We start from the raw sequence: 22534 nt of genomic DNA, 5'->3' as shown, positions 1-22534 counted from the left end.
TGTGGCCGACCACCGCCTGGGGGTGCACCGTGAAATCGGCTTTGCCTCGCAATCGGAAGTGCAGTTCCTGGGGCACGGCTTTTACCAAGCTGCTGCCTGCAGCGGCAGCAGTGGCCATTGAATCGCTTCCAGCAGCAATTCTGCAAATGGTGCCGCGGACAGTGCGCGGTGGAAAAGCCCCAAATTGCGGCAACCACTAAATTGTGCCAACTGTGTGTATACATTTCACCGAACGGATCGGACCGGCCAGTATGGGTGGGGGGCCCACATAAACCTACATGAGTGACGACAAAGCAAGGGGTCACACGAGGACGCCCGTACAGTTGAGGGACATAAAACACAATGCCAGCCACGCCGGGGTTCGCCTGTTTCTTAACGGTCATCAATAGCGGTTATCGAGTTACTTTAGCTGCCAGCCCCACAGTAGTTCATGGCATTAATCCCGCAGCTTGAATCAATGTTGCACCGGAACTGGACCGGCCGGAACACCACCACCCGCCAAATAGAGACCACAGGTCCTTGGTGCCACCCAGGACCCTGGTGCGAGCCAGCGTGATTGTGAGTGATTGTTGGCAAATAGTGCTCCGTTTGTGTTGTGGTGCTGGTCAGCGTCCACCGGAAGTTGATACCGATTCCGGTGGCGAGCGACGACAGTGTGTCCACACAATGGGACCATTTTCTTTACACATTATGGTCCGGAGGTGCACCACCCCATGACCGTTGGGGCGATTGTTTGAAGTGTGTTTTAGAGGCCCGACCCACACTCGGCGTCCCCTTGATACTGTGTCACGGCTGATGATGCTGATGATGATGATGATGATGATGGAGAGGAAAATGAGCTCCCTCTCTCGAATGGGACTTGGAAAGTGTTGTTCGCAAACAAAAAATGGTTCACACCCCGCATCGAGACCAAGCTACCAGCATCGTCCGGTCCGGGGTGTTTTGGAACAAAGTTTCGATGAGAAGGACCATTCCGAAAACCATTTTGGACCTATTGGAAAGCTGAAGCTCGATCCGGACCCCGCCGGTTGCTTTACAGCGCGTGTCTGAGTTGTAGCGGAGCTGGCAGGATTTTGTGTTCGGAGCCACTGGAGCAAAAGTCTGGTCTCGGTCTGGGGGCTCTGTCAACAGGAAAGAGTCCGTTCGAGCGTTAAGAGCGGATGCTGTACGCTCGCAAACACCACGTGTGATAGGATCCGATTTACAGCTCCACCGCCGTTCGGGGAACATTCCGCATTTCGCATCGCAAAACACGCTCCCGTAGATGGTTGGGAAGCTCAATCAATGGAGCACCCTACGGTTGTGGTTTCGAAATCTGCCCCAATAAGGCTTGTACAAGTTGAGTCTCCAGTCTCGGTAAGATTCTCTCAATTACTTCAAACAAGTTCACGCAAGGCGCGACACGTCCGAATGATGCCAAAAAATCAACAAGCTTCGTTTACAAAATCAACATGGTTTTATGGCTGCCTACCATTTTTATTGTACTATTTACTATTTACGAGGCTGATTTGAAAAGTTTCCGAAGTGAACATAATATAAGACATTTTTTCTGTTTTTTTGCAATTTTTCAACACACTCTAACTCTAAACGCTTCTCCCAGCGATGCTGCCATCTCTTTATCTCATCTCCTTGGCCATGCCGCCCAAAACGTTCTCGGAAACGTAGTATATTTTCTCTTCAAAATGCTGATGCCAAATGATTGGTTCTTCGTTTGACGAAAGGACAAAGATCCCTAAGAGCGACGGATACAAAAAGAAGTCACTTGGGGCTAGATCACGTGAGTAAGGCGCAGATGTTGACTGTTTTCGTCGGTAGTTGCAGTTTTTGGACGTCCCGAATATTTAAGGAACCTAAGAAACTGACATCGACTCATTCAAACGCACCTCCAAACTGGCTAAGATTTTGGTGAGCAACTGTCCGAATATTGACAACCAGATTCATTTGATTTCATTAACCGGTACTGCCATCTTCATGTTGATTCCAGTTACTTTTCAGTCCACAACCGTATTATCTATTATCGAATGTCGCCGGCTGGAAAGGCTCTGATTTCTGTTTTTTTGGATGCGCAGGACATAAAACTCATCAACTCATGTTTCATGTTAAGTGTTTTAAAACTCGAGAGTGCTCTCTCTGACTTATTGATGCGTGCGACTAAATTGGAATAATGATAAACGACAGTAGAGTTCCCGCGAAAGTTGCACGGAAAAGAAACACGAATAAACCAACCCAGGACCGACCGACGGTTGATGCAACATAACGCGGAAGACATAAAACGAGCCAAAACTGATTACAACACGCATAAAGTATGCTCGCTGCCGCTCGGTGGCCCCATTTCTTAAGCGCACTCTCCGAAGCTCCGAAGTAAAGAGATGTTTGATATTTTGTGTCTCGGCCACCCTCTGCTCTTTACGATTTCGCCTTTTTTTTGGGCGAAATTTATTGCATTGCATCCACGCGCAGGGTGCGCACCAAGCAGCCACGCCACGCACCGCAATTACTTTGCGGCGAAAAGTTCGCGTTCGTAAAGTTTACGCTCCGCATTATAATGATCCACGAGGAACCCGCCGGCCACCGGAAGGCAGGCTCGGTGGGAAAGTAGAATGTTTACGGGTGCGTGCGTGCGTGCATGTGTCCCGCCCGTGGTCCTTAATCCTTCCTTCTTCGCATAATTCCGCGATGGTGGCCGGAGCGGGCACAGGTGTGGCATCGTTTTACGGTTTAAAATTCGCCGAGAGCCTCCATCGGTGAACGCGCGAGGCTTTCACTCAATATATGCATGGCTCGGGCCTCGGCCCCGGGATGGCGCGGTGGAAATTAAATTTTCGTTACAAAGTAATCGGACCGAGTCCCGTTTGAAGTCAACAGCGTTACGCACGTGACCGGCAGCCAGCCTGTGTATAAATATTTAGAGTGTGTGCCCGTCGTCGTGTCGTGCGGACTAAATTCCCAGCGCTTTCAAGATGCCGACGCCGGGGCCGGCGTTTTAAGTGTGGAACGTACGCACATAAAACTTTAAAGCAATCTACTGGTTGCGGGAGTTTGGAAAACGGGGGCTGCTCCAGCTATCAGCTCCACCGATAACAGTCGGATCGGTTGGGCTGTGGTCCATTCTGATGATATGCAAACGACTGTGACCCACCGACTGCGCTGCCGCCGTTTGAATACCGAGCATAAAAGCTTCGATGCGGACACAGTTAGTTATGACTGGCACTCGCCCGCCCATCCTAACCACAGAACAGGATGCAGAAAAAAGAAGGGTAGTTCTGGGGTGGTCGCTCGCAACTTATGTGTGCATGTTTTGTGCACTGTGCCCCGAGAGCATTGTGTCGCACCTTCTGGGGGCGTCGTTCTTTTGCCTTTCGAGACTTTCGAGAGTCCGCTACGGGGAGTTCCGGACGGAGTACGAAGGAACCGCCACACGATCCGGAGAGCTTGTTGTTGGTGCTATAAAATTTATAGCCCGGTTTCCCCTCCCCACGGGTCTTCGGTGGCCGCTGGCAGGAGTCAGCATTCGTCCGTTTGGAATGCGGAGCGCAATCACTGGGCGCGCGGCCGTCTGCGTAGAGTGTGTCTCGTTGGAAAGCAAAATAATAACAGTAAAAAAGAACACGCGGCGAAAGAGTTAAGATGTCGGCAGAAAGTCCTGACCAGAACCGTGAAGATTTCTGCCTTACGGGCCGGTTAAGAAGATGCACAGCAGCCAGCCAGCCTGCACGCGCGGGTTGGTCGTAAAATGTGAAAATGAACACAGATTGTGTTTTATGCTATCGTTACAATCAAAAATATTATTTACATAAAGCGTAGCTTCACGTACGATGAACCGGCCTGGCACGGGCGATCGTCGTGGCCGCGGCGTGCAATTGCTGGTTAAATAAAACATTTATGGTAAGTTATACAACACAGGCACGACACAAAGCCACCGCCCCCCATTAACTAAGGCTGGCCAGCTTTGGTGGCCTCTCTCTCTTCGGTATACGTTAGGCGATTGTCCTTGTTCTTTGAATGGCTGTCCTTCGGCTCCGGAAGCCTGCTGTTTACCAACGCCACCGTGCACGGTGGCGAGTGTGTCGGAACATTTTAATTTCCGTCTATTTGTTCGGCAGTTTTATGATACCGTTGTTGGCCTCTTGTCAGCCAATTCTCGGCACACATTATGTGGCGCTTAACGTCATTGATTATGAGGGCCACTTCTGTGGTGCGGTCCGAAACAACCTACCACACAAAACTTTCCAAATGTGCCCCGACTCTGCCCGCTCCGTTTCGACGACGACGCTTTCTTCCGGAGCGTGCGGGGGTTGTTCCCGGTGGGTCCGGATGTTCCCACGAACTTGAGGGCGAGGCAAATCCCACATTTCCCCCCCACCGCAGCCGTCGGAACAATAAACAGCATTCTGCAAATATTTTCCTTCCAACAGTTGCTCGGCAATCGAAACGGAAACTTTTGCGAACGAAAAACCGAAAAGAGCGGTCCTCCCCGGCTTCTTGTTGTTGCGAAAACTGTCGCAGAAAATCCGGGCACCGACCGGCAGTGGTCGCCCTCATTTTCTTTCCAAATTACCATCGATAAATATCGCGGCGTGGCGCGCGGTGTCGCGTCGCGAAGTCGAAACGGGATGTGGCCGGTCGCAAAGTCGCAAAGATGTGGAGCAAAATAAATAAATAAACAAACACAGCCACAGCGAGCGCGGCGTCCGGAAATATTATCCGGCTCCGGGGAACCGGCAATGGCCCAACAGGCAGGAAGCCGGCGGGGGAACTAAACCGCAGCGCGTTTGTATTGAAATCAAAATCAATAACATCAAACGGCCACAGAAGCCACGGAACTATTTCCAGCCCGGGGCCGGGGCCCGGGATGGCGCAACGTAATCTGCGGTCATAAATTGTGTGCACAACTTGCCAGCCGGGACACCGCCCATTTCTGGCACACCGCGCGCGACCGATGAAAAATGGCCGTTTTCCGCGGCACTGAATGTGTGCTCCGATGAGTGTGAGCGCGTGAGAAAATTCAAACCGCGCGGCCTTTGAACGGCCCAATTTTGCCAACCGAAGAAACAATGCGACGGAAGCGGGTTTTGTGGTGGTGTAGGGGCCCTTCAGGAGCATCCCTGTGCTGCTGCAGTCGACAGACAACCACCACTTAATTGACTTCCTTCGGGTGGGAAGCAACGCCAAAGCCACTCCGTTGCAGCGCCTTTCACGGGAAACCGACTAGCGGGGCTTACTAGTGTGTCCCGTTGGCCACGCGCCGATTGTTGCGGCTGGTGTTGCCGGTTGCTATCGATAATTTATTACCTTTCATGCAGCGATTTGGTAAGAAAATTCCACAATCCACAGATTGCCCGACGACGAAGAAGGTCCTGCGCGTTCCACACCGTAGGTGAAGCGTTTGGGAAGGCGTTATTTATGCCCCCTGCTTATGTAGCGTTTTTCCTTCACCGATCACCGTTTTATTTATTCACTCGCTCACTCCTTCACGCTCTCGGCCGCCGGGCGGGAGGGACGGCGAACATAATTTATGGTCGCCCCCCCGTTGGATGCGGCTGGCAGCCAACAGATTATTGCGCGCCCCGGTTGCGCGAGGTGAGAGACATGTTGAAGCGCACAATGATGTATCTTCGTTACGGGCCGCGTTCGGCACTTTCCCATAGCAAATAAAAAAAACGGGAAGCAAAGCCGGAAAAAGGCGACAAAAATTGTGACCATATGAAACAAAAAGTACCAGGAAGGGCCGCCACTGTCACAGCCACTCTGTCTCTGTCGAGTGGATCCTTCGGGGTGTGGAAACTAAAATTGGAAGCGAAAAGTTTCGCCTCCGACGCATGGCTCGGGATGAAATATTCATCGGTCCCGCTCGCAAAGGACTTACTTCTAACCCGGCCGCCAGCCAATCCGTGTCCTTTTTTCCCGCCTCCACGTGGAAGCGGCCCGCACGAAAGGTTGTCCAACATTCTATTCCATTAGTGTCATCTCTCAAACAAAGTGTTAATTTTATGTTGCAACTCGATGAGGGCGTGCGATGACCAGTGGTTGGTTGGAAAACGGGGTAGAACGGAAGGTCCTCCGTGAAGGCTGTGCTACAGGCCGGATCTACAGGTATGGCGTGCGAGAGAACCGGGTAGGTGTAACCGCTCTATAACCGTTTGTGGCGATTGCGGACGATAGAAGATAGAGTGTAATGAGACCTCCACAAAGCACTTCCCAGTCGCACGGAGGGCCCCCGATCCCAGAAAAAAGGGATTCCCGAAGCCACGGGCACACCCAACACACATTACACAAACCACAGTCGTCATCCCGCCGTCCGGAAGCCGGAAGAAGTTTTAGTCTGGAAATTTATGACAAACCATTAAACCAGATCGACTCCACCACTTAATGTTGGAGATTTTGGGTGCCTTTTCATTCTTTTTTTTTTTTTTGGTGCCCATACCTTCTCTTCGATCTGGACCAACGCCAGAGGGTTAGTTTGAGCACCTCAGAGGCCAACCACTGAAGCCGCCTCGATTCGAATCGCATTTGGTTGGCGCTGAGCTACACCTTGGTGGAGCCAGCCGAACCCCAGCGGAAAACTTTGCTGGACGTCCCTACAGCCTCTGGATGGCCCCGGCGACTTGCTAATGGAAATGTAAATTGGTCGAGAATTGAAACCGACGGAGGTAGCATATTAATTCGGGCCAGCAATTTATCGTTATCGACTAGTTTCTCGCCCGAAAAGCCCGCATACAGTAGTATCGGAGAGCCCGAGATAGAAGATTCGATAAAGTTGGTCTTCCCGGACGCGAAAGGCTCGAAGCATTTTTTTCCTTCCTCGGTGAGGCGAGTGTAGAGTTTTAATTAAAGTACGCCACCGTTCGCTCGGAAATCAACCGGGCTGTGCTGGGCCATTTGGAGGGTGAAACAAGTTTTAAAGGCCCACTGGCTCATAGATGTGCTGGAAGGATTTGTGGCTCCGACAAAACGGCGACCCCAGGCTGGCTTGTAGTTTTACAACAGGCTACAAAACTAGCGTCTCACGTTAGAAACCCCATTCGTGTAATGGTCACTCGAAACCCTTGGCTCTCGTTAGTATTGTTTCAGCTGCACAGAAGACAGCAAGAGAGAGAGAGAGAGAAAGACTAAATAGACCAAGCGAAGGAGCGCCGGGAGGCTTGCCCTCGTAAATCAGCAATAACCACACGCACCTACACAACCAGCACGCTCTTTGTGTGTTGTTTGAGTGAAGTTTACTCTGCTAAATGGCCACGCCGCCGTACCGTCGCCGGCGGTGAAACATGACAAAATACTGTTCCACCGAAAACGGCACCGGAAGAACAACAACCGGGAGTGTTTGTCGAGGCTGCCACTACTTCAGACATACGTGGGCCCGGCCGACGACGGTATGGTATTTTGATTGAAAAGGTAATTCTGCGAAGGCAGCCCGTTTTCGACCGGAGGCCGCCTCCCGGAGGAGCTACTAGCCGTAGACGAACTTTCCGTTACAGCAGCAAACTATCTCTCCGATGAATTAAATAGCCTTCGGGTTTTCGATGGGCTGGCACTGGCTGGCTGGCCGCGGGCGGGGTTGGCAAATTAGTCCCAGCATAACAGAAAACGACCTCTGCAAACCCCGACCCCCGGCCATTGTGAAGCCGAAACACGGGTCGAAACTGTTGAATTTTGGTACACGAATCAACCGTTTTCGGGGAGTTCATCGTTCGGCGGACTTTGACCCAGGACTTCATGGAAACCCAACATGGTACGGTGGTGAGGACGCCGACCATTTCGAACGACAATTGGTTCGTAAAATTGGTATTGCATGAACAAATTGAATCGCGCAATCAGCAGCATCGGGTCATCCCGATTTTGGCGGATCGCGGACGAGTCGCGGCCGAAGTTTAAAGGTCCGAAAAACTTTGTTCGCCATTTCCGTGTTTCCGCTGGCCGAAATCGGCAGCTCATTGTCGATGCACAACTCGAACTTCCTTTTTTTTGGGAGGCCCATTCTCTGTTCTCTTTGGCTGTCCTCCCCTTCAATCGCCTTGCAACTTTTAAACTCCACCACCGAGTAGTGCTGGACACCTTCGAGCACGCGCCTCCCACCAGGCAAGGTGACAACTCTCCCACCTCGCCCACCAATCCAAGCTACGCAGCTCGAAACTCGAAACTTCCACCGGGCGCTGCTCGGCTGTACGTCGATTTAATGAAATTGCACCTTGCGATGGTGATAAATCACGAGCCCGGAACGTGACTTATTAGCCACCGGTGCTGTGAAGTCGGGCACCGAATCCGGTCCAAGTTCCTTCTCCGAGGTGCCACCGGCCATCGATCGATCGTAATGATGGCCGTAGCCGTGGCACGCCCGTTGGGAGTCTGATACGGCGCGGGTATGATCGGCTCACAATTCTTCGGGCTTGTTGCTTGTTGCCAATCGCTCCCTTGCTCTGCCTGACCCGTATCTTTGCACTTCACTTCCGTTCGATTGGTTCTGACATGAAATATTGTACACCTCTCTCGTCCTTCGGCTCCTTTGGCCATCCGGAAAAGTCCGTCCGTCGGTTGGGAAAGTCAAGATTTCGCCTGTGCTTTAGACAGCCGGGGGAAGCGAGTGACACCGGCCTTGTCAACCGACCGCTGGCCGCTGGCCGGCGGGCCATCGACGACGATCGTCGCCTGATTGACGTCGTGATGCTTACGATGTCACCGCTCAATCTATTGCCTTTCTTGGACCGGCTTGGCGTTTGAAGCCGGGTCCACAAAAAGGCACAATTTTCGGAGAGCAATTTGGGGACCGCTCCGGACCGGACCGCTATCAATTCCGTAGATCCGAGGTTTGTTTCATCTTTCAAATTTGGCAATCAGCTCGGGTGGCAGACGGAAGATTAAATTTACCATTCCGGGGAGGCCCCAAAAAGCTGACTCATTAAAAATACATTATTGCTTGGTGCAGCGCTGGCCAAACGTGGTTTTAATAACATCAACATTGCTCGGTCGAACTGAAACATCGCCTCCGGCAATCGGATTATCCCGGAAGTCCGTCTTGCGTCCTTGAGGACCATTTTGTTTGACAAAATCTGCTGATTTTCACACCATCCTCCTGGGGAGTCCTTGCGCACAACAACCGCAACCCCAACCCAAATCGGTTGATGAATGGTCTCCAGGCTGGATTTGTATCCTCGGAACCCGCCCTTAGAGAGAGTTCTTCTTATTTGGAAGCACCACTTCGGCGGAGGGGGGGCAACCACCGCCAGCACTCTAATTTACAGCATTTGGTGGCCCCAGCCCAGCTTTTTTGACAAGTTCCATTTAAACTGTCAAACGGTTTATTTCGGCGGTCGATCCGTTACCATCTGGAACCTCGAAACCGGAAATGACGGGGAAATTGAGTGTGAAAAGTTTCCTTCAATTTGTTCACGGGGGGGCTGGGCTGGTCTGGACTGGAACTTCATATCCATCTTGTGGCACCACACCACAGGACGACGACGGCACGGAACGGAAAGTTTCCTTATCTGATAAAACTACTTCCGCCGGTTGCCAGTTGCCGGCTGTCGGTCACCGGCGACACCGGAACCGGCTGCAGCCAACGACTATACGGCCAATAAGTGATACCCGGTGCGCCGGTCAAAGTTTCGGCCCCGTTCGCCAGGAGTCTTCCCCGCGTTCAGAAGGATGCAAATCGCTCGCAACCGGACCGGAGTGTCGCACCGGATCCGGCATGAGTGTGCCCGGGAATTGGGTAAAGTTTTCGCAACGTCTTCGAAACATTTTCACTCTTCACTTAAGTAGGTTTGCATACTTTTTATTTGCGTGCCATCCGTGCGCCAGGACGGAGGACGTTGCCGATCGCTGGTGGGCGCGGGCCGTAACGACAAAGACACACTCTCGCAGCCGACCAAATTTACACGACTGCCGGCTGAGCGAACGCGTTTTCGGCGCTTCATCCCTTCCCATTAGAGAGAAAAGGATTTTCCGCCCATCCGTTCGACTTTTGTAACAGTCGAACGCAAAGTTTCCCACTGTGCATATCCTTCCGCCGCTCGGGTGTGCCGGATCTGGATCCGGTTTGATTGAGAAACTTTACAATTGCCACAATTTCGGGCGATGTACACACTTAGCCACCACCACCCGCCCGGGGACGATGTTTTCGATGCCGGTTCCGATTTTCCGAAAGGATTAATAATCATCGATAACTTCGAACGGTGGTGGTTTTGTCTGTGTCCGCGGCGAGGGCGCGCGTCAAGTGAAAAGTTGGAAGCGATCCGAAACTTTCAATCGATTTTCTTACAACCCATCCGAAAGACGGCTGGGCAGCGGAAAAAGCTTGCAGAGCTGGTTATCGGTCGCCAAAGGTGATTGGCCGCAGGAGTCGCGGAATGCTTCGGGTTTGTTAGCCAAGCAAATATCGGTCGTTGGTGAAGGACCACATTAAAATCCCGCACCAAGCACACTGAGCAGTCCGCAGTGGTGATGATGATGATGACGATGGTCGAAGGCAAAGTATGCCTCCGGCCACGACGGAACAGAACGCGCGGTGTCCTTTTTGCGGAAAAGTTCGTTTCGGTCCGTTGAAAGTTTTCTTCTCTCGGACGGGTCCTTAAAGTGCTTCCGGCTGCTCCGGCTGGGTTCTTCTTTAGCAGTGCGAACGACGACGCCGTCCTAAATTACATGTAATCGGACTAACACAATCCCAGCAAACGGAACCCGAGGACTGACTGGTATCCTGGCCACCTGACCACCTCCCAAGATAAGCTATGGAGAACTTTAAAATGTCCCTCAACAGTTATTGAAACCCTCCCCGTGAAAGCCACACCAAAGCCAACCGCGCGCCATCGATGAATAAGATGGGCCGTTTCGAAATTGAAATTTTCGATCCCTTTTCCACGCGCGTTAATGGTTTTTCTGTCGAACGAGATCCTCCCAGGACAGACCGCAACACAAACTAAATGGGTGGCAGGAAGAAACCACAGCATCCGGTGGCCACCAGGGTGTTCCGTTGCATCGGAAGCTACCATCATGCTGGCATAAAACGCTGCCGCAACGAAGCCCATCACCGAAGCTAACTGGCTGGCCACTTACAAAACTCTTGGCCTGCGGAACTCGCAAAAGCGTAAGCAGTCCTCTCGAGCCGAAGTAGTTTTTACCCGGTCTCCAACACACAACCAGCGTTCTAAAAAGGGCTCCACAACACAACCCGACCACACCGTAAAACACGGGCCAGGACCAGCAGCGAGAAATGAAAATATGTTAAACACCGCCACCACCGTTGAGCAGCCGTATGGGCGAAAGCGATTCCGCCACTGCTTTCGGTGCTGAGTAAGGGACCCCACGCCAGGGAGGATTTGCATAATCCCGAGCCAATTAAAGGTACTTAAGTGCCGAGCAGCGCTTCGATGGCGTGCGCCGCCACCGGTACACACGCACTGTGTGTCCCAAACTATCTACCATCCAGTGCGCCAGTGCGTCAGTAGTGCTTCCTGCGCCTTACGTGCCACCAGGATTAACACACATGAGGAGTTTAATATAATTTCCAGCTAACTGCTGCGCCGGCGAGAGAGCTTTACGGTCTTTCGAATTAAAATCAATTTTCTACCCAACAAAGCACACACCCGCGAGAGTCCCGGGTCCCGGGTAGGAATGAATAAATTAGCCCACACTGGGAGGGCGCCATTTTCAGCCACCCGGGTTTCGCGTTGCCGAGGGTTTTGGCCGGATGAAAGCCACCCGGTTGCGATGGAGGCGCCTGGTGGTTCGTGTGATAAGAGTGTTGGATTGTCGGGACCGGATCATCCTGAATCCACCACCAGCCACCTACGGGCACTGATATGCATACAAATCAACAATTGCTGGCATTCCCGGAAGTCGGAGTTCCCGGGAGTCCCGATACACCTGCTGTGCCGACCCTGTGTTAGAGCGAATGTAACACTATTGTGCGGCGAAAGGTCAAAGCCGTGTCCGTTCCGCGCACGGCGTGACACAGTGGCGTGTTTTTCATTTTTGCATTGCAAATGGCATACCATAATCGTCACCGGGGTGCGCTGTCACCGCGTCGAGGGCAACAAGGTGGACAACACCTTCCGGTGGCGATGATAACTCTACAGTGCGCTGCGGTGTCGAGAGCCCTCGCATCGTTCCGATTGTCTTCACGGGTGGGTGACAGTAAATAGAGTACACGGATGGACCGGTAAGCACATGGCAGCAACACGGAGGACACATTACCTAGATACGTGCTATTCGTTAGTACCCAGAATATCTTCAGTGGGTCTACCATCACTCCTCCGCGCAGGTGAACGTGCTGCCACCGACCTCGGACACCGCCGGCGTACTGGAACAGGATCGATAGGACCGGTGGTGGTATCACTAGTCACCAGCTGGCGCAGCACTCCACCATCAGCGCTTCAGCCGTCAGTGCAGCTACTAGTAGTGCCGCTGTTGCTGCTGCTAATCCGAGAACCCGTGCAAAACACTGACACCACGAGGACACGATGTTGCCGTCGGATTGACGACGGCCGTCGCTCCGACCACGGTCGGTGGCGAGCGCACACAGAAAGATGACCGGAACCAGCTGGCACGCACTTTTCATCGCAAACACGACTCGGGAGCAGCAGCGAACTCGGCCCCGAACGGGCCTAGCTTCCCTTCTTCCTGACGCACACTCACATATAGGCAGAAAATATGATCCGCGAGAGTGATCTCGCGATCGGTTAGTGATCCTCGAAAATCAACCGGTCAGCAGCAACCGGTTGCGGGAACTGGAAACAATCATTTCGACGCCGTACTTCGTACCGAGCTCTCGTGTGAGGACGCGCGTAAATCGTGTGAAAATAATCGCACCGAACGCGCGCGTGTTTGCCAACCAACTGACCCATCCGTTGACAGCCGATCGTGACGACACCGGGGAGCTCACGAAGCGATAGAGCTTTCGCACGTTCGGCTCGGTGAGAACCAAAACAATGTGCCACTCAGCGCGTGGAGCGCGAATGCGCAGAACGAGCTCATCTGAGTCTGAGGGCTTTGCGTGGTTCGCGCCAAATGTTCTGCCGGTCCTGCAGGATGCTAATTAAATTGTCACTCGCGACGCGCAGAACAGGACCTGTGCCTGAGATGACGTTCGACAGCGCGTTGTTCGCTGGGCGTTTACTTTTTTTTTTTCGAAGAGCGCTCTGGCGATTGCGTTTCCGGAAACTCAATTGGAAGTCACGAAAAGCGAGAAGGCAAGAGAGGGTTTAATCGCTTGGGCGAAAAGTTCACCGGGCACTGTGAGTGTGGGTGTGAGTGAGACAGGGTAGTTCGGGCGGGGCGCGCTCCGGCGGCCACGTGGTTTGGGGATTCTTGTTTTTAATTAAAACTTTCCCAATTCTTAACCCACCGAGACGACGCTCTCGGTATGCGACGACTGAGCGAATACTTGCGAAATGACACAGGGCCAGAGTCGGAAGTGTGTTGCGTATGTGGGAAACGGACCATCCTTACTGCGGCACCCACAAGGCACGCTTCACGCGTTACATGAGCCTCGCGCGAGGCGTGCCTTTTAAAAGTTTCCCGAAGACGTGGACGCGGACTAACGACTGGGTGGGAAGAGCTCTAAGTGACCCCAGCACTCACCCCGCGCGGGGCGATATTGCATCATTTATCATGTTGACCAACTCGGCCAGATTCCAGCTCCTTCGGTTGGAGGGCATCGTTCGAATAGTTGATAAATTGGTTTTCTATCTCGGGCTTGGGAGGATCCGCCCGCGTGGACTCTGACCGCCATTCTACCATTAAAAGCTCTGGCAGGACTCTGGCGGGCGAAGGACATCTCTATCTCTAGCGGGTCCGGGGCCAACAGGTAGCCCACTAACAAGTGCTCTGGCACCATTCGCCGTGTTTGCGATTGCCGGGCTCCCCCCGCGGGGACCACTCTCGAGTGGCGCTGTCTGAGAAAGGGAAAGGCGACTCTCGCAGTCGTAGCCAGTTGGCGTCCGGGAGGTGGCACAATCGTTAGCGATTCTTAAGACCCGGTCTGCTCTGGGGAAGCCGTGTCGGAGACAGGTTTAAAATGAGCCCACCAACCCAGGACACTGTCCCCTGCCGGAGATGTCAATTTATCGAATTGTGTGTGGTAAAGATAATCGTAGCCCGTGGTCTGAGGTGGAATGAGAGGGCTGTGGCCTGGGGGGGGCCTCGGCTCTGTGGCTGCTTCTGGCGCCAATCGAACAAACCGGCGCGGCCCGCGTCGCAATAGTAGCGACGGATTCAATCCAATTTCGTGCATTGTGTGCCAGAGTGTGCACACGATTCTATTCGTTGTGACCTCCTCAACAACCCTGCGGAACCGGCCGGTGACGGAAACCGGGAAAGGATGCAAGCAAACGGACACCCCGCCTTGGGTGGGGAGCTGATTATCCGATTATGCTGACAATCGAGCTGATGGTCAAGGAGGTTTTGGGTGGTCCGGGGAACAGACAGTGAAATGTGGCTTCGATCAGGTGCAAGGATAATTGAAATGTAGCAATTTTGATAAGCCATTTGTTGGCGCTGTCGGAACCATATTTTACAGTTTAATCAGTCCGAAGGGCGACTGACCATTGCCCAGAACGAAAAGGTTGCCAGCAGAAGGTTTGCGGCTGGCTGCACGTCCGTAATCCTGTTGACTGGACGAGCATTAGAACGAAATCGGACGATGGGAATGGATTTTTTGTGTGCCATTAAAGCATTAAGGCTCAATCAGCGGAATGCAGCCGCGAGTTAGAGATACAAGTAACCCTAAGCACACAAAGCCGGAAGGAAGGATAAGCTTTATGTGTGTGGGAGAAAACACTAAGCGCGGATGGACGAAGAAATCTCAAACCTCATTACGGCGTTTGAGAAGGGCAGAAAAACGCAACTCAACGGCACTCCGGCGGATAATCTGCTGGGGCTCAACAAACAAATCTATAAAATAACGCACAACGGCGGGGCACGAGAGAACCAAATCTCGTTCCATTTTCAGTTCCCGGAGTGTCCGCCTGTGGAGTCCTTCGCCAAAGGCAAGGCAAACAACTTTTACGAGCACTTGATTTTAATTTGCTTAATGATAATTAACTCCTGGTGTGTACACATTATGCTACAAACCGTTTCACGGGCACTCTCGGTCTCTCTCTCTCGCGGGCTCCTGCAGTGCACTCAATCCTTTCACACCGGGGCACCTTCTTCCGCTGATGAATAGGGTATTTAAAACAAAAACACCAACGTCTTCGCCATCACCGGGAGCGCCCAGCGTCGGCATCATTAACGGAGGAGGAGCGTGGAATCTTAAGGACATCGAGGCAACTAGGTCCACTCTCACTCAAGCCCGAGTGGAGCCCGCTCAACCGGTGGATTGTTGGGGTTGCCGGCTTTCGCGAAGGAAGAAGTTGCCTTATCTCTGCCGATACCAGCAACTACCTACGGCACGTGCTGACGTGCCGTGGAGACTGCGGAGGCGGCAGCAGACTGAGAGAAAGGGGGTCCACCACCTAGGAACTTCTGCTGCAGAAAGTCTTCCTTGAAAGCATCCTGACCGACCACACCAGCAGCAGCAGCAGCAGCAGGGCGGCTTCAAAGACGTTCGTCAAGAAAACAGGGCGTACATTTTAGGCTCGCCGTTCGCTCCAAGCAACACCCCAAGTGACGTCCACTTTAGCAGACGTTTCGTCAGACGGGTTGGGGAGTGAAAGGGTCGAAACGATTTGCCATCTCGGTCGCCGGTGTCCGGTGTTTCAGGTACGATATTTACATGATGGTTTTAATTAAACCATCGTCTTCAGTCGCTCCATTTGCCCGTTCCATCGAGGAAGGACGCCCGAGATTAGGGCTGACCGAGATGAAAATGGAAGGTAGAAAATTAGTTAAAAAATCCTCGGAGTCGCCGTGACCCTTCGCTAGCGATGGTTGCTTGTTTGGTTTAACCCACGTAGCAACCATAACGCTGCTGTTTATGAGCGCACCGGACCTAATCGGGCGGCGTGGCATAGGGCCCGTCCTTGAACGTTGTGACGTGCATAGCGATGCGAATCGGGCGAATCTAATTGAATGTGGCCATTACGCAGCCTGGCGGGTCAAAGCGTGGGGCGCGCCCATGTTGTAAGTAGCGTGCCAATAATGAATCTCGCGCCAGGCGACAAGTGTGTCAAACAATCAGTGTCATTAATGATTTAATTACAAACTTCTTGCGTCAAGCTTCTTGGCTAAGTTGTTTCGTTCGCCCAGCATGTTGCTTCTATCAGAAGCCTGCTCAGTAATGTTTAAGGCAAACCAGATGGCAAACGAGAAACGGGCTTTAAACTTGAGGGCAGGGCTACAGCAGCCAGCTCAAACTGGGCCCAGGCTTTTCACACGGCCAGAATTGTATGCCCTGGTCAGCATTGCATGAAAGAGTTCAACAGGATTTTCCGAGGCTACTGATGCCATAAAATGAAAGTCTGTATTCCGAGCGATTCTGCTAGATGGTGCTGCAACTTTATCAAACGAAAAATCCTGACTATTTTACTATAAAATGATATTTCCAAAACATACCGTCACTTTTTGCTATAAACAAGCAATAATGTGGCGCCATAAAAGCCTGAGTGTGTTGCTATAAAAATACGAACGTTATTCCGGTGTTACTCACGCTGCTATAAAAGCTTAGGATAACGGCATGGTAACGTCAGCAGCATTCAGCAAGATTCCCAATGAAAGCTCTATGAACACACTTTCGTACGGTCCACACGAAATTTGGGAAAAATACTCGAAAAACGTTTTTCACATCCTTTTCCGGTGGCCGCACGTGTTGAGGCGTATGATCGATTATGATGCGAAATTATCGCCACAGTCAATGATATGGAACGGGTTTTTGTGCTTTTCCAAATTTATATCGCGTTACCCTTAAGCACAGAACGATGTGAGAATGCGGGAAGGAATGATGAATGAAGCTTTGATCGGTGCTTGGCTTATAAATTGCGCGAATACGCGGACGATAAATATACCCATTATTATTTATACATACATATCGCAGACCTTGGCGAAAGATATAATCCGTTTCTTTATTGTTACCTGCAAGAGAGAGAGGGAGAGAGATCAGATAATGTTTAAATTTCGAAGTATGATATACAGTTTTTTACAAAAATGCAACATCTTAAAACAAGAAACAATTGTTTCATTTAACGTATCACTTTGAGGCAACCCAATGGTAAGTGGTTCAACTAGGTCCCCTAATTTTCGTAAGATGTCTACAGTATTGCACAACCACAACGCGCCCATTCATAAGTTCTCCTCATTGACACTTAGCCCGCAACTCGAGCAAACTGGAAACTGATACCAACCCCGGCAACCGGCTACACCATGCGACCCATGGGGCGTAATTAAATAATACTTGCTCCGCTAACCCTTTGTCAACGGATTTTATCGCTGCATTCCGAACCCATCAACCCAGTGCGCCGCTCTGTCCTTCGACCAGAAAGGTAACGATGCTAATGGCACCGACTTCCCGGGGGACAGTATCTGTCGCGCGCCACCCCACAGCGTAGGTCGTGAAGGATGTGGCATCGTTGAGTACGACTCTTTGGCCACAGGATCAAACTAAAGATTACCTATTTCATACGGCTGGCACGTGAAGGTCACATATTCAACAGCCACCGTTGTACCGTCGTTTGTTTCTGGCAGATGTGTCTTCCGTTTTCTTACCAATTGACGATGGTGTGGTTGTCGAGGCGTACAACTAGGGCTCTTATCAAATAATTAGGTTCGATTCCAGTTCTAAGAGCGAGCGAACCCCGTTCACCGGAAGCACTAATTGATGAAGCGATCGCATGGCAACGGATAAGCAATCGTTGACTTCTCCCCATCAGGAAAAATTGGCTTCTCCCCATCAGTTGGCTTAAGTTTAATGATTTTTGTGTTTCCCTCTCGCTCTTTCTTACGCCGTTTTCCGTTTCGATGGGCCTTAATTAAAGCACCACCCGAATGTGCCCCGCGCACTCGTTTGCCGAGGCGATAAAGTTGCATAAAATATCGATGTACCACGGTGTGCTTTCATATTCCACGCTGTCAGCGTTAGCCATGCTGCTGCTGCCACAGTCCAGGCGCTCCGATACGCGGTTCTGCAAGCCTTTCCGTGGCATCATTGACGTTGCTTGTCGACTTGGGGATAAGCAGACTGTCGCGTGCGAAACCGGTGGCCGATAGTGAGGTCCTTTTGCATTGTGTCCTGTGCTATCACGAACAGAGTGCGGTGGCCCTCCTCTAGACGGCAAGCAAACATCCGTTGCTGACAGTCACCAGCAGCAGCAGCATCATCGTGCTCCACCATTGTCGTTGCCATCGATATCTTCGACGATCTTCGGCAGCTCTCTCGTAGGCCAACCCATCGCGTTCTACACCACCGCCCGGTGGCCATCTTATCGGAGAGATTGATGGTAATGCTTTCGGTACATCCGACTGCAGCACTTCCGCCGTGCTTGCTCTGCTCCTACGTCGATCCTGCCCCATTGGATGGCCACTCGGACCAACCACGGTTATCCCCAGATTCTCAAGATAGCAGTAAATAATTTTGCTAGCAAACGATAACATGATTGACAAGCACACATGAGCGGGCAGGGCGGTAATGACGGTAGCGCAAACCACGGCGTAGGACAACAACCAAACCCGACGACGACGAGACGTGTTGGCTGCCACGAGCAGCAAAGACGATGACACCGTGCGGTCGACCGGCATCAGGAGGAGGATACGATATCATGCCCATGCCCGACTCTCGGTGGCACTTCCAGCCGCACAAGGCGCACCAGCAGCTGCACACGCAGCATTGCCGCAAGGCCCAAACATATAATTTATCGACATAAGCTAGCGATTGGGTCCGCCGCCTCGGGACCTCGGGCGTTTCCTGGTAGACGAGGCGAAAGGACGCGGATTCGTCGCTGAGGACTCGCTGGGGTCGCTGAGAAACAATATCAATCTGCGGCGGGGCAGATTAAATATCAAATATCGATAGCCCAAACGGTAAGCGCGCATTCAATGAACAGGACTCGAGGCCGCGCGCTCATCAATCATCTCCCGGGCAGGTAACGATGGCGCGGTGTTCCGGCTTCAAGCACCGACAACGCACGTATGAGACTATGGCTTTTGCATAAACGGCTGGAAATTAATGCACTTCAACAAAGCCGTGGAACGTTCTTGTCGCAGATCGAACTTTTAATGATGTCCTGTGGACACTACAAACGGTTGGTGGTGAACGTGAAGGATTGTCCCAATGTAAACTGCAACGAAACAACGTGCGAAGGCGCAGACTAGACACGACCAGATATCAGATTCGTTAAAACCCAGACCAGACCAGAATGCTTGAAGGACGGCACAATTTCATCCAATCATTCACAGCTGGTTTCATCAATCAAGAAGTGAAGAAGGTAGTGGCAAGGCGTCCCCGGTGTAAGCGGTCTAATCTTTTACGTAGGGAGAGAATTATTGCAAAACTTCCATCCATCGTCACCGCGCAGTCCGCGCTAGGGATCTCCCGAGGAACCGCCCAAGGAGCGCGCTACTTCGACAAATGGACGGTACCTTTCAACGATACCACCACCCCCGGCCAACAGGTGATGAAGTGAGGGACGACATAGAAAAAGAAACGGTGCAGCATGCCGTCCTCTCGATCGGAGGGAGCGCGGCCAGTGTGTGGATCCTTTCAACACCTGTTCTATCCCAATTTTGCAAACTACGTACGTCTCTCGGTGGCTCGAGAGAAGCCATCAATAGATAAGCAGCGGGAAACAGGGCAAGGATTTGCATACCGGGTTTGAGATTTGACCCAACCTACGACCCCCGTGCCCCACACCCCCCCCGGGGGCTATTATCAGTTCCCACTTGTCAGGATTTCTTTACCGACGTTCCCAGCCAGCTGCCGCCGGCAGGACGGCGTTTGGTTTGCTGCATTCGCAATCAGTGTGACGGTGCACAGAGGAGAGGGTCCTCGGGACCACCCATCGGGGATCGAACTTTTCGAATCGAACGCGCACACACAGAGTCTGTCTGTAGAAGATGGTCTGGGCTGGCGCTGGCTCAAATTACTTTTCCTCTTGCACCCACAGTTCAAGAGAGCTGAGGCTCCAGTTTCCAGTGGGCTGTCCATGTCAGTTACGGTGCTTGGACATAATAAAGTGTGAAACAAATCGATTTGAGAGGCGCATTGGGAAGGTGCGAACAAAAAACGCATACCTTGGGGGCCGTTCGCTCCTTACTGACGCACCAGAGAAATTATCGGCTGGCGTTTGGAGTGTGGCATCGATGGAAGGTACAAGGAACATGCAGAAAGTGTATGCAAAATTAATGCAAATTTAATGTCAGCGTTCCGTAAATTGCTTCCGATACCATTAGCTTCAAACGGCCATCGATACCTGCGCGGAGCGGGCATTCGAATTGAGACACCTTTTTTAATTTCCAGCAGCTCGGGACGCAGAGCGCAACACGAGATGGCCACCACGGACATCATTCGCGCACCGCGCAGAAACAATGGAGCCGGAGCCGGGTGGGTGCCATAGACATTCTATAAATTCAATGTAATTTATATTTTATGCTAATTCCCCCGGTAACGTAACAGACCCACTTGTGGGCGGTGGTCTCTAGGCTGACTCTTGTTTCGCGGTGGTGAATGCCAGTTAGTGGTCGGTTTGTGGCTGTAGCGAGAGAACCGCTTCACTTGTTCGAGCATTGATGCGAGTCCTTTTTTTTTTGCTTCGTAGGTTGATTCAATGTTGCAACAAATGAGACACAGTCCTTGGTGGTGGACCGAATGAGCTATGATCTGCTAATTATTGCTGTCATCTAAGTAAAAAAAAAATGATATATCAAATACCATTGTTAATTAAGAACAATGCCAATGGATCAATATTGAACAACCACACTTGTTCACGCGGTTCGGTTGTGTGTTGTAAAAATGATTCAATTATTCTTATTAACTTTTGATTGGTGTTGATTTTGCTGCACCTGCAATTAAATTTCCATCAACCGGCCAAACGGCCACACAAAAACGGTTGCGCTGCTGTTTGTTGAGTGGGCATTGGGGAGACCACTGCCACCGCCGCTCATTTGCACACAATGTGGATAATTTACGCAAATTCAACAATATTCCACGGAAGGTGAATCATAAATTCCGCCACCCCATTACATACACATGCTCCGCCGGCACCAGAAAAAAATGTGGTTCAGCAGCGCAAGAAAATTAAATTCAACAGACACAAAAAAACACAAACCAAAGCGAGGCGTTCGGAAACAATCGAAGCGGGGAAAAAATACTCCGAATGGCCGAAAACAATATTTTTTTGTTGAAACTTTTATGCAGCCACCCCATTTCGGAAATCCACTCCCACCCAGAAAGGGGCTCTGCGTGTGGCGTGGGGCGAAGTGTCGAAGTTGTGTGTGTCGATTGGATTGGCAATTTCCGCTCACCGCTTGGGGAAGCAAACAAACCGATCGGAGCGAGCGGGGAGAGTCCTGACATGTTTCAATTACACTTTTATCACCCCTAATTTGCCCACCAATGGCACGCACAGCGCTGCTCCCACACTTCCACCCGCAGAGGCCAGCAGTAAGGAAACGGGGAAAATCAGAAGGCTCTCCTCACAACGAAAGCCACCGAAAGGTTGCGTGACGTTAATCAAATTTGTTGCTTGATGCTGCAGGTCCTCCTTTCGGTGATAATCGCGTTTCCCATCGCGAGCCTGCGGTGAAGGATCGATAGGCGGTGGCCGCCGAGAGCCAAACAGATACGCGGAAAGGTGGAGAATGGCGCAGATCGGACGGTGTCGTTTATCAAATTTATGGAAAACATTTGCATCCCCATTTTATGGTGCCATCCGCGTTGCTATCCGTTTAATGTGGTACGCGAATTTGTTGAATTTTTTTTAACCGCCGATCGGAGAGTTTCGCTTGAAAACGCAAAAGTGGTACATCATCGCCATCATCCGATGGCAGTGAATGTCCTTCCACCTGCGGTTATGCTGCAGCAAACTTAGAACTCACAACGGAAACGTCCCGAGCGGCACAGTGTGTGGCCAATATGTACTTTAATTCTGGTGCGTTTGTTTAATTTTACCGATCGTCGGTCCCTCTTCGGTCTGAAAACACAACCGGCCATTTGGGGGGGTGGCCGGGGCGTTCAACTCTGGCCGGTCGAAAAGTTGATTTGAAAAATGTGATTCCATTTCCAGCCGCCGCCACCGTTTTGTTTGTGAACGACGCGAGGAAGAGGATGGCCAAAATCAACTCAACAAAATCGCCCGAAATCGGAGGGAAATCTTTTACCAACAACACAGCCGCCGGCCGGACCAAGTACACAAAAGGGGAAGGTGGGGTGGAGGGGGGGGGAACACGGTGGCACTTGGCCAACCGTTTGGGCGTTGGGTGCAAAAATATATTTTCCAAGCGGCCAGCCAGTCAAAAACGCAACGCCGAAACCGGCCGAAGCAAACATAACCTCAAACGAAAGGCGCCCAATAATAGATCCAATAGACCGTCGCGGACCCACAGATATTGGGTGCAAATTGCACGGAACTCTGCACACAAACACAGGGGCGCTGGGGGAAGGAACAAACAAAAAAAA

At 51.7% G+C, this 22534-nt stretch overlaps 1 protein-coding gene across 2 annotated transcripts in view; it reads right to left on the bottom strand.

Annotated features, from left to right (window-relative positions):
* The window catches only part of LOC131210551 (neural-cadherin), a 157744-nt gene that overhangs the window by 46926 nt on the left and 88284 nt on the right, over positions 1 to 22534 (bottom strand). Inside the window, exon 1 of one of the 2 annotated variants that reach the window (XM_058203812.1) lies at positions 12187 to 12238. The exons of the other annotated variant lie outside the window; for it this stretch is intronic. Coding sequence (XP_058059795.1) covers positions 12187 to 12238 — 52 coding nt within the window. Of the gene's footprint in view, positions 1 to 12186; positions 12239 to 22534 lie in introns of those variants that run through there. 2 annotated transcript variants of the gene reach the window in all.

The sequence above is a fragment of the Anopheles bellator genome, chromosome 2, assembly GCF_943735745.2.
Source record: "Anopheles bellator chromosome 2, idAnoBellAS_SP24_06.2, whole genome shotgun sequence".
In the NCBI taxonomy this organism is placed as follows: Eukaryota; Metazoa; Arthropoda; class Insecta; order Diptera; family Culicidae; genus Anopheles; species Anopheles bellator.
This window is presented reverse-complemented; position numbering and strand designations above follow the sequence as displayed.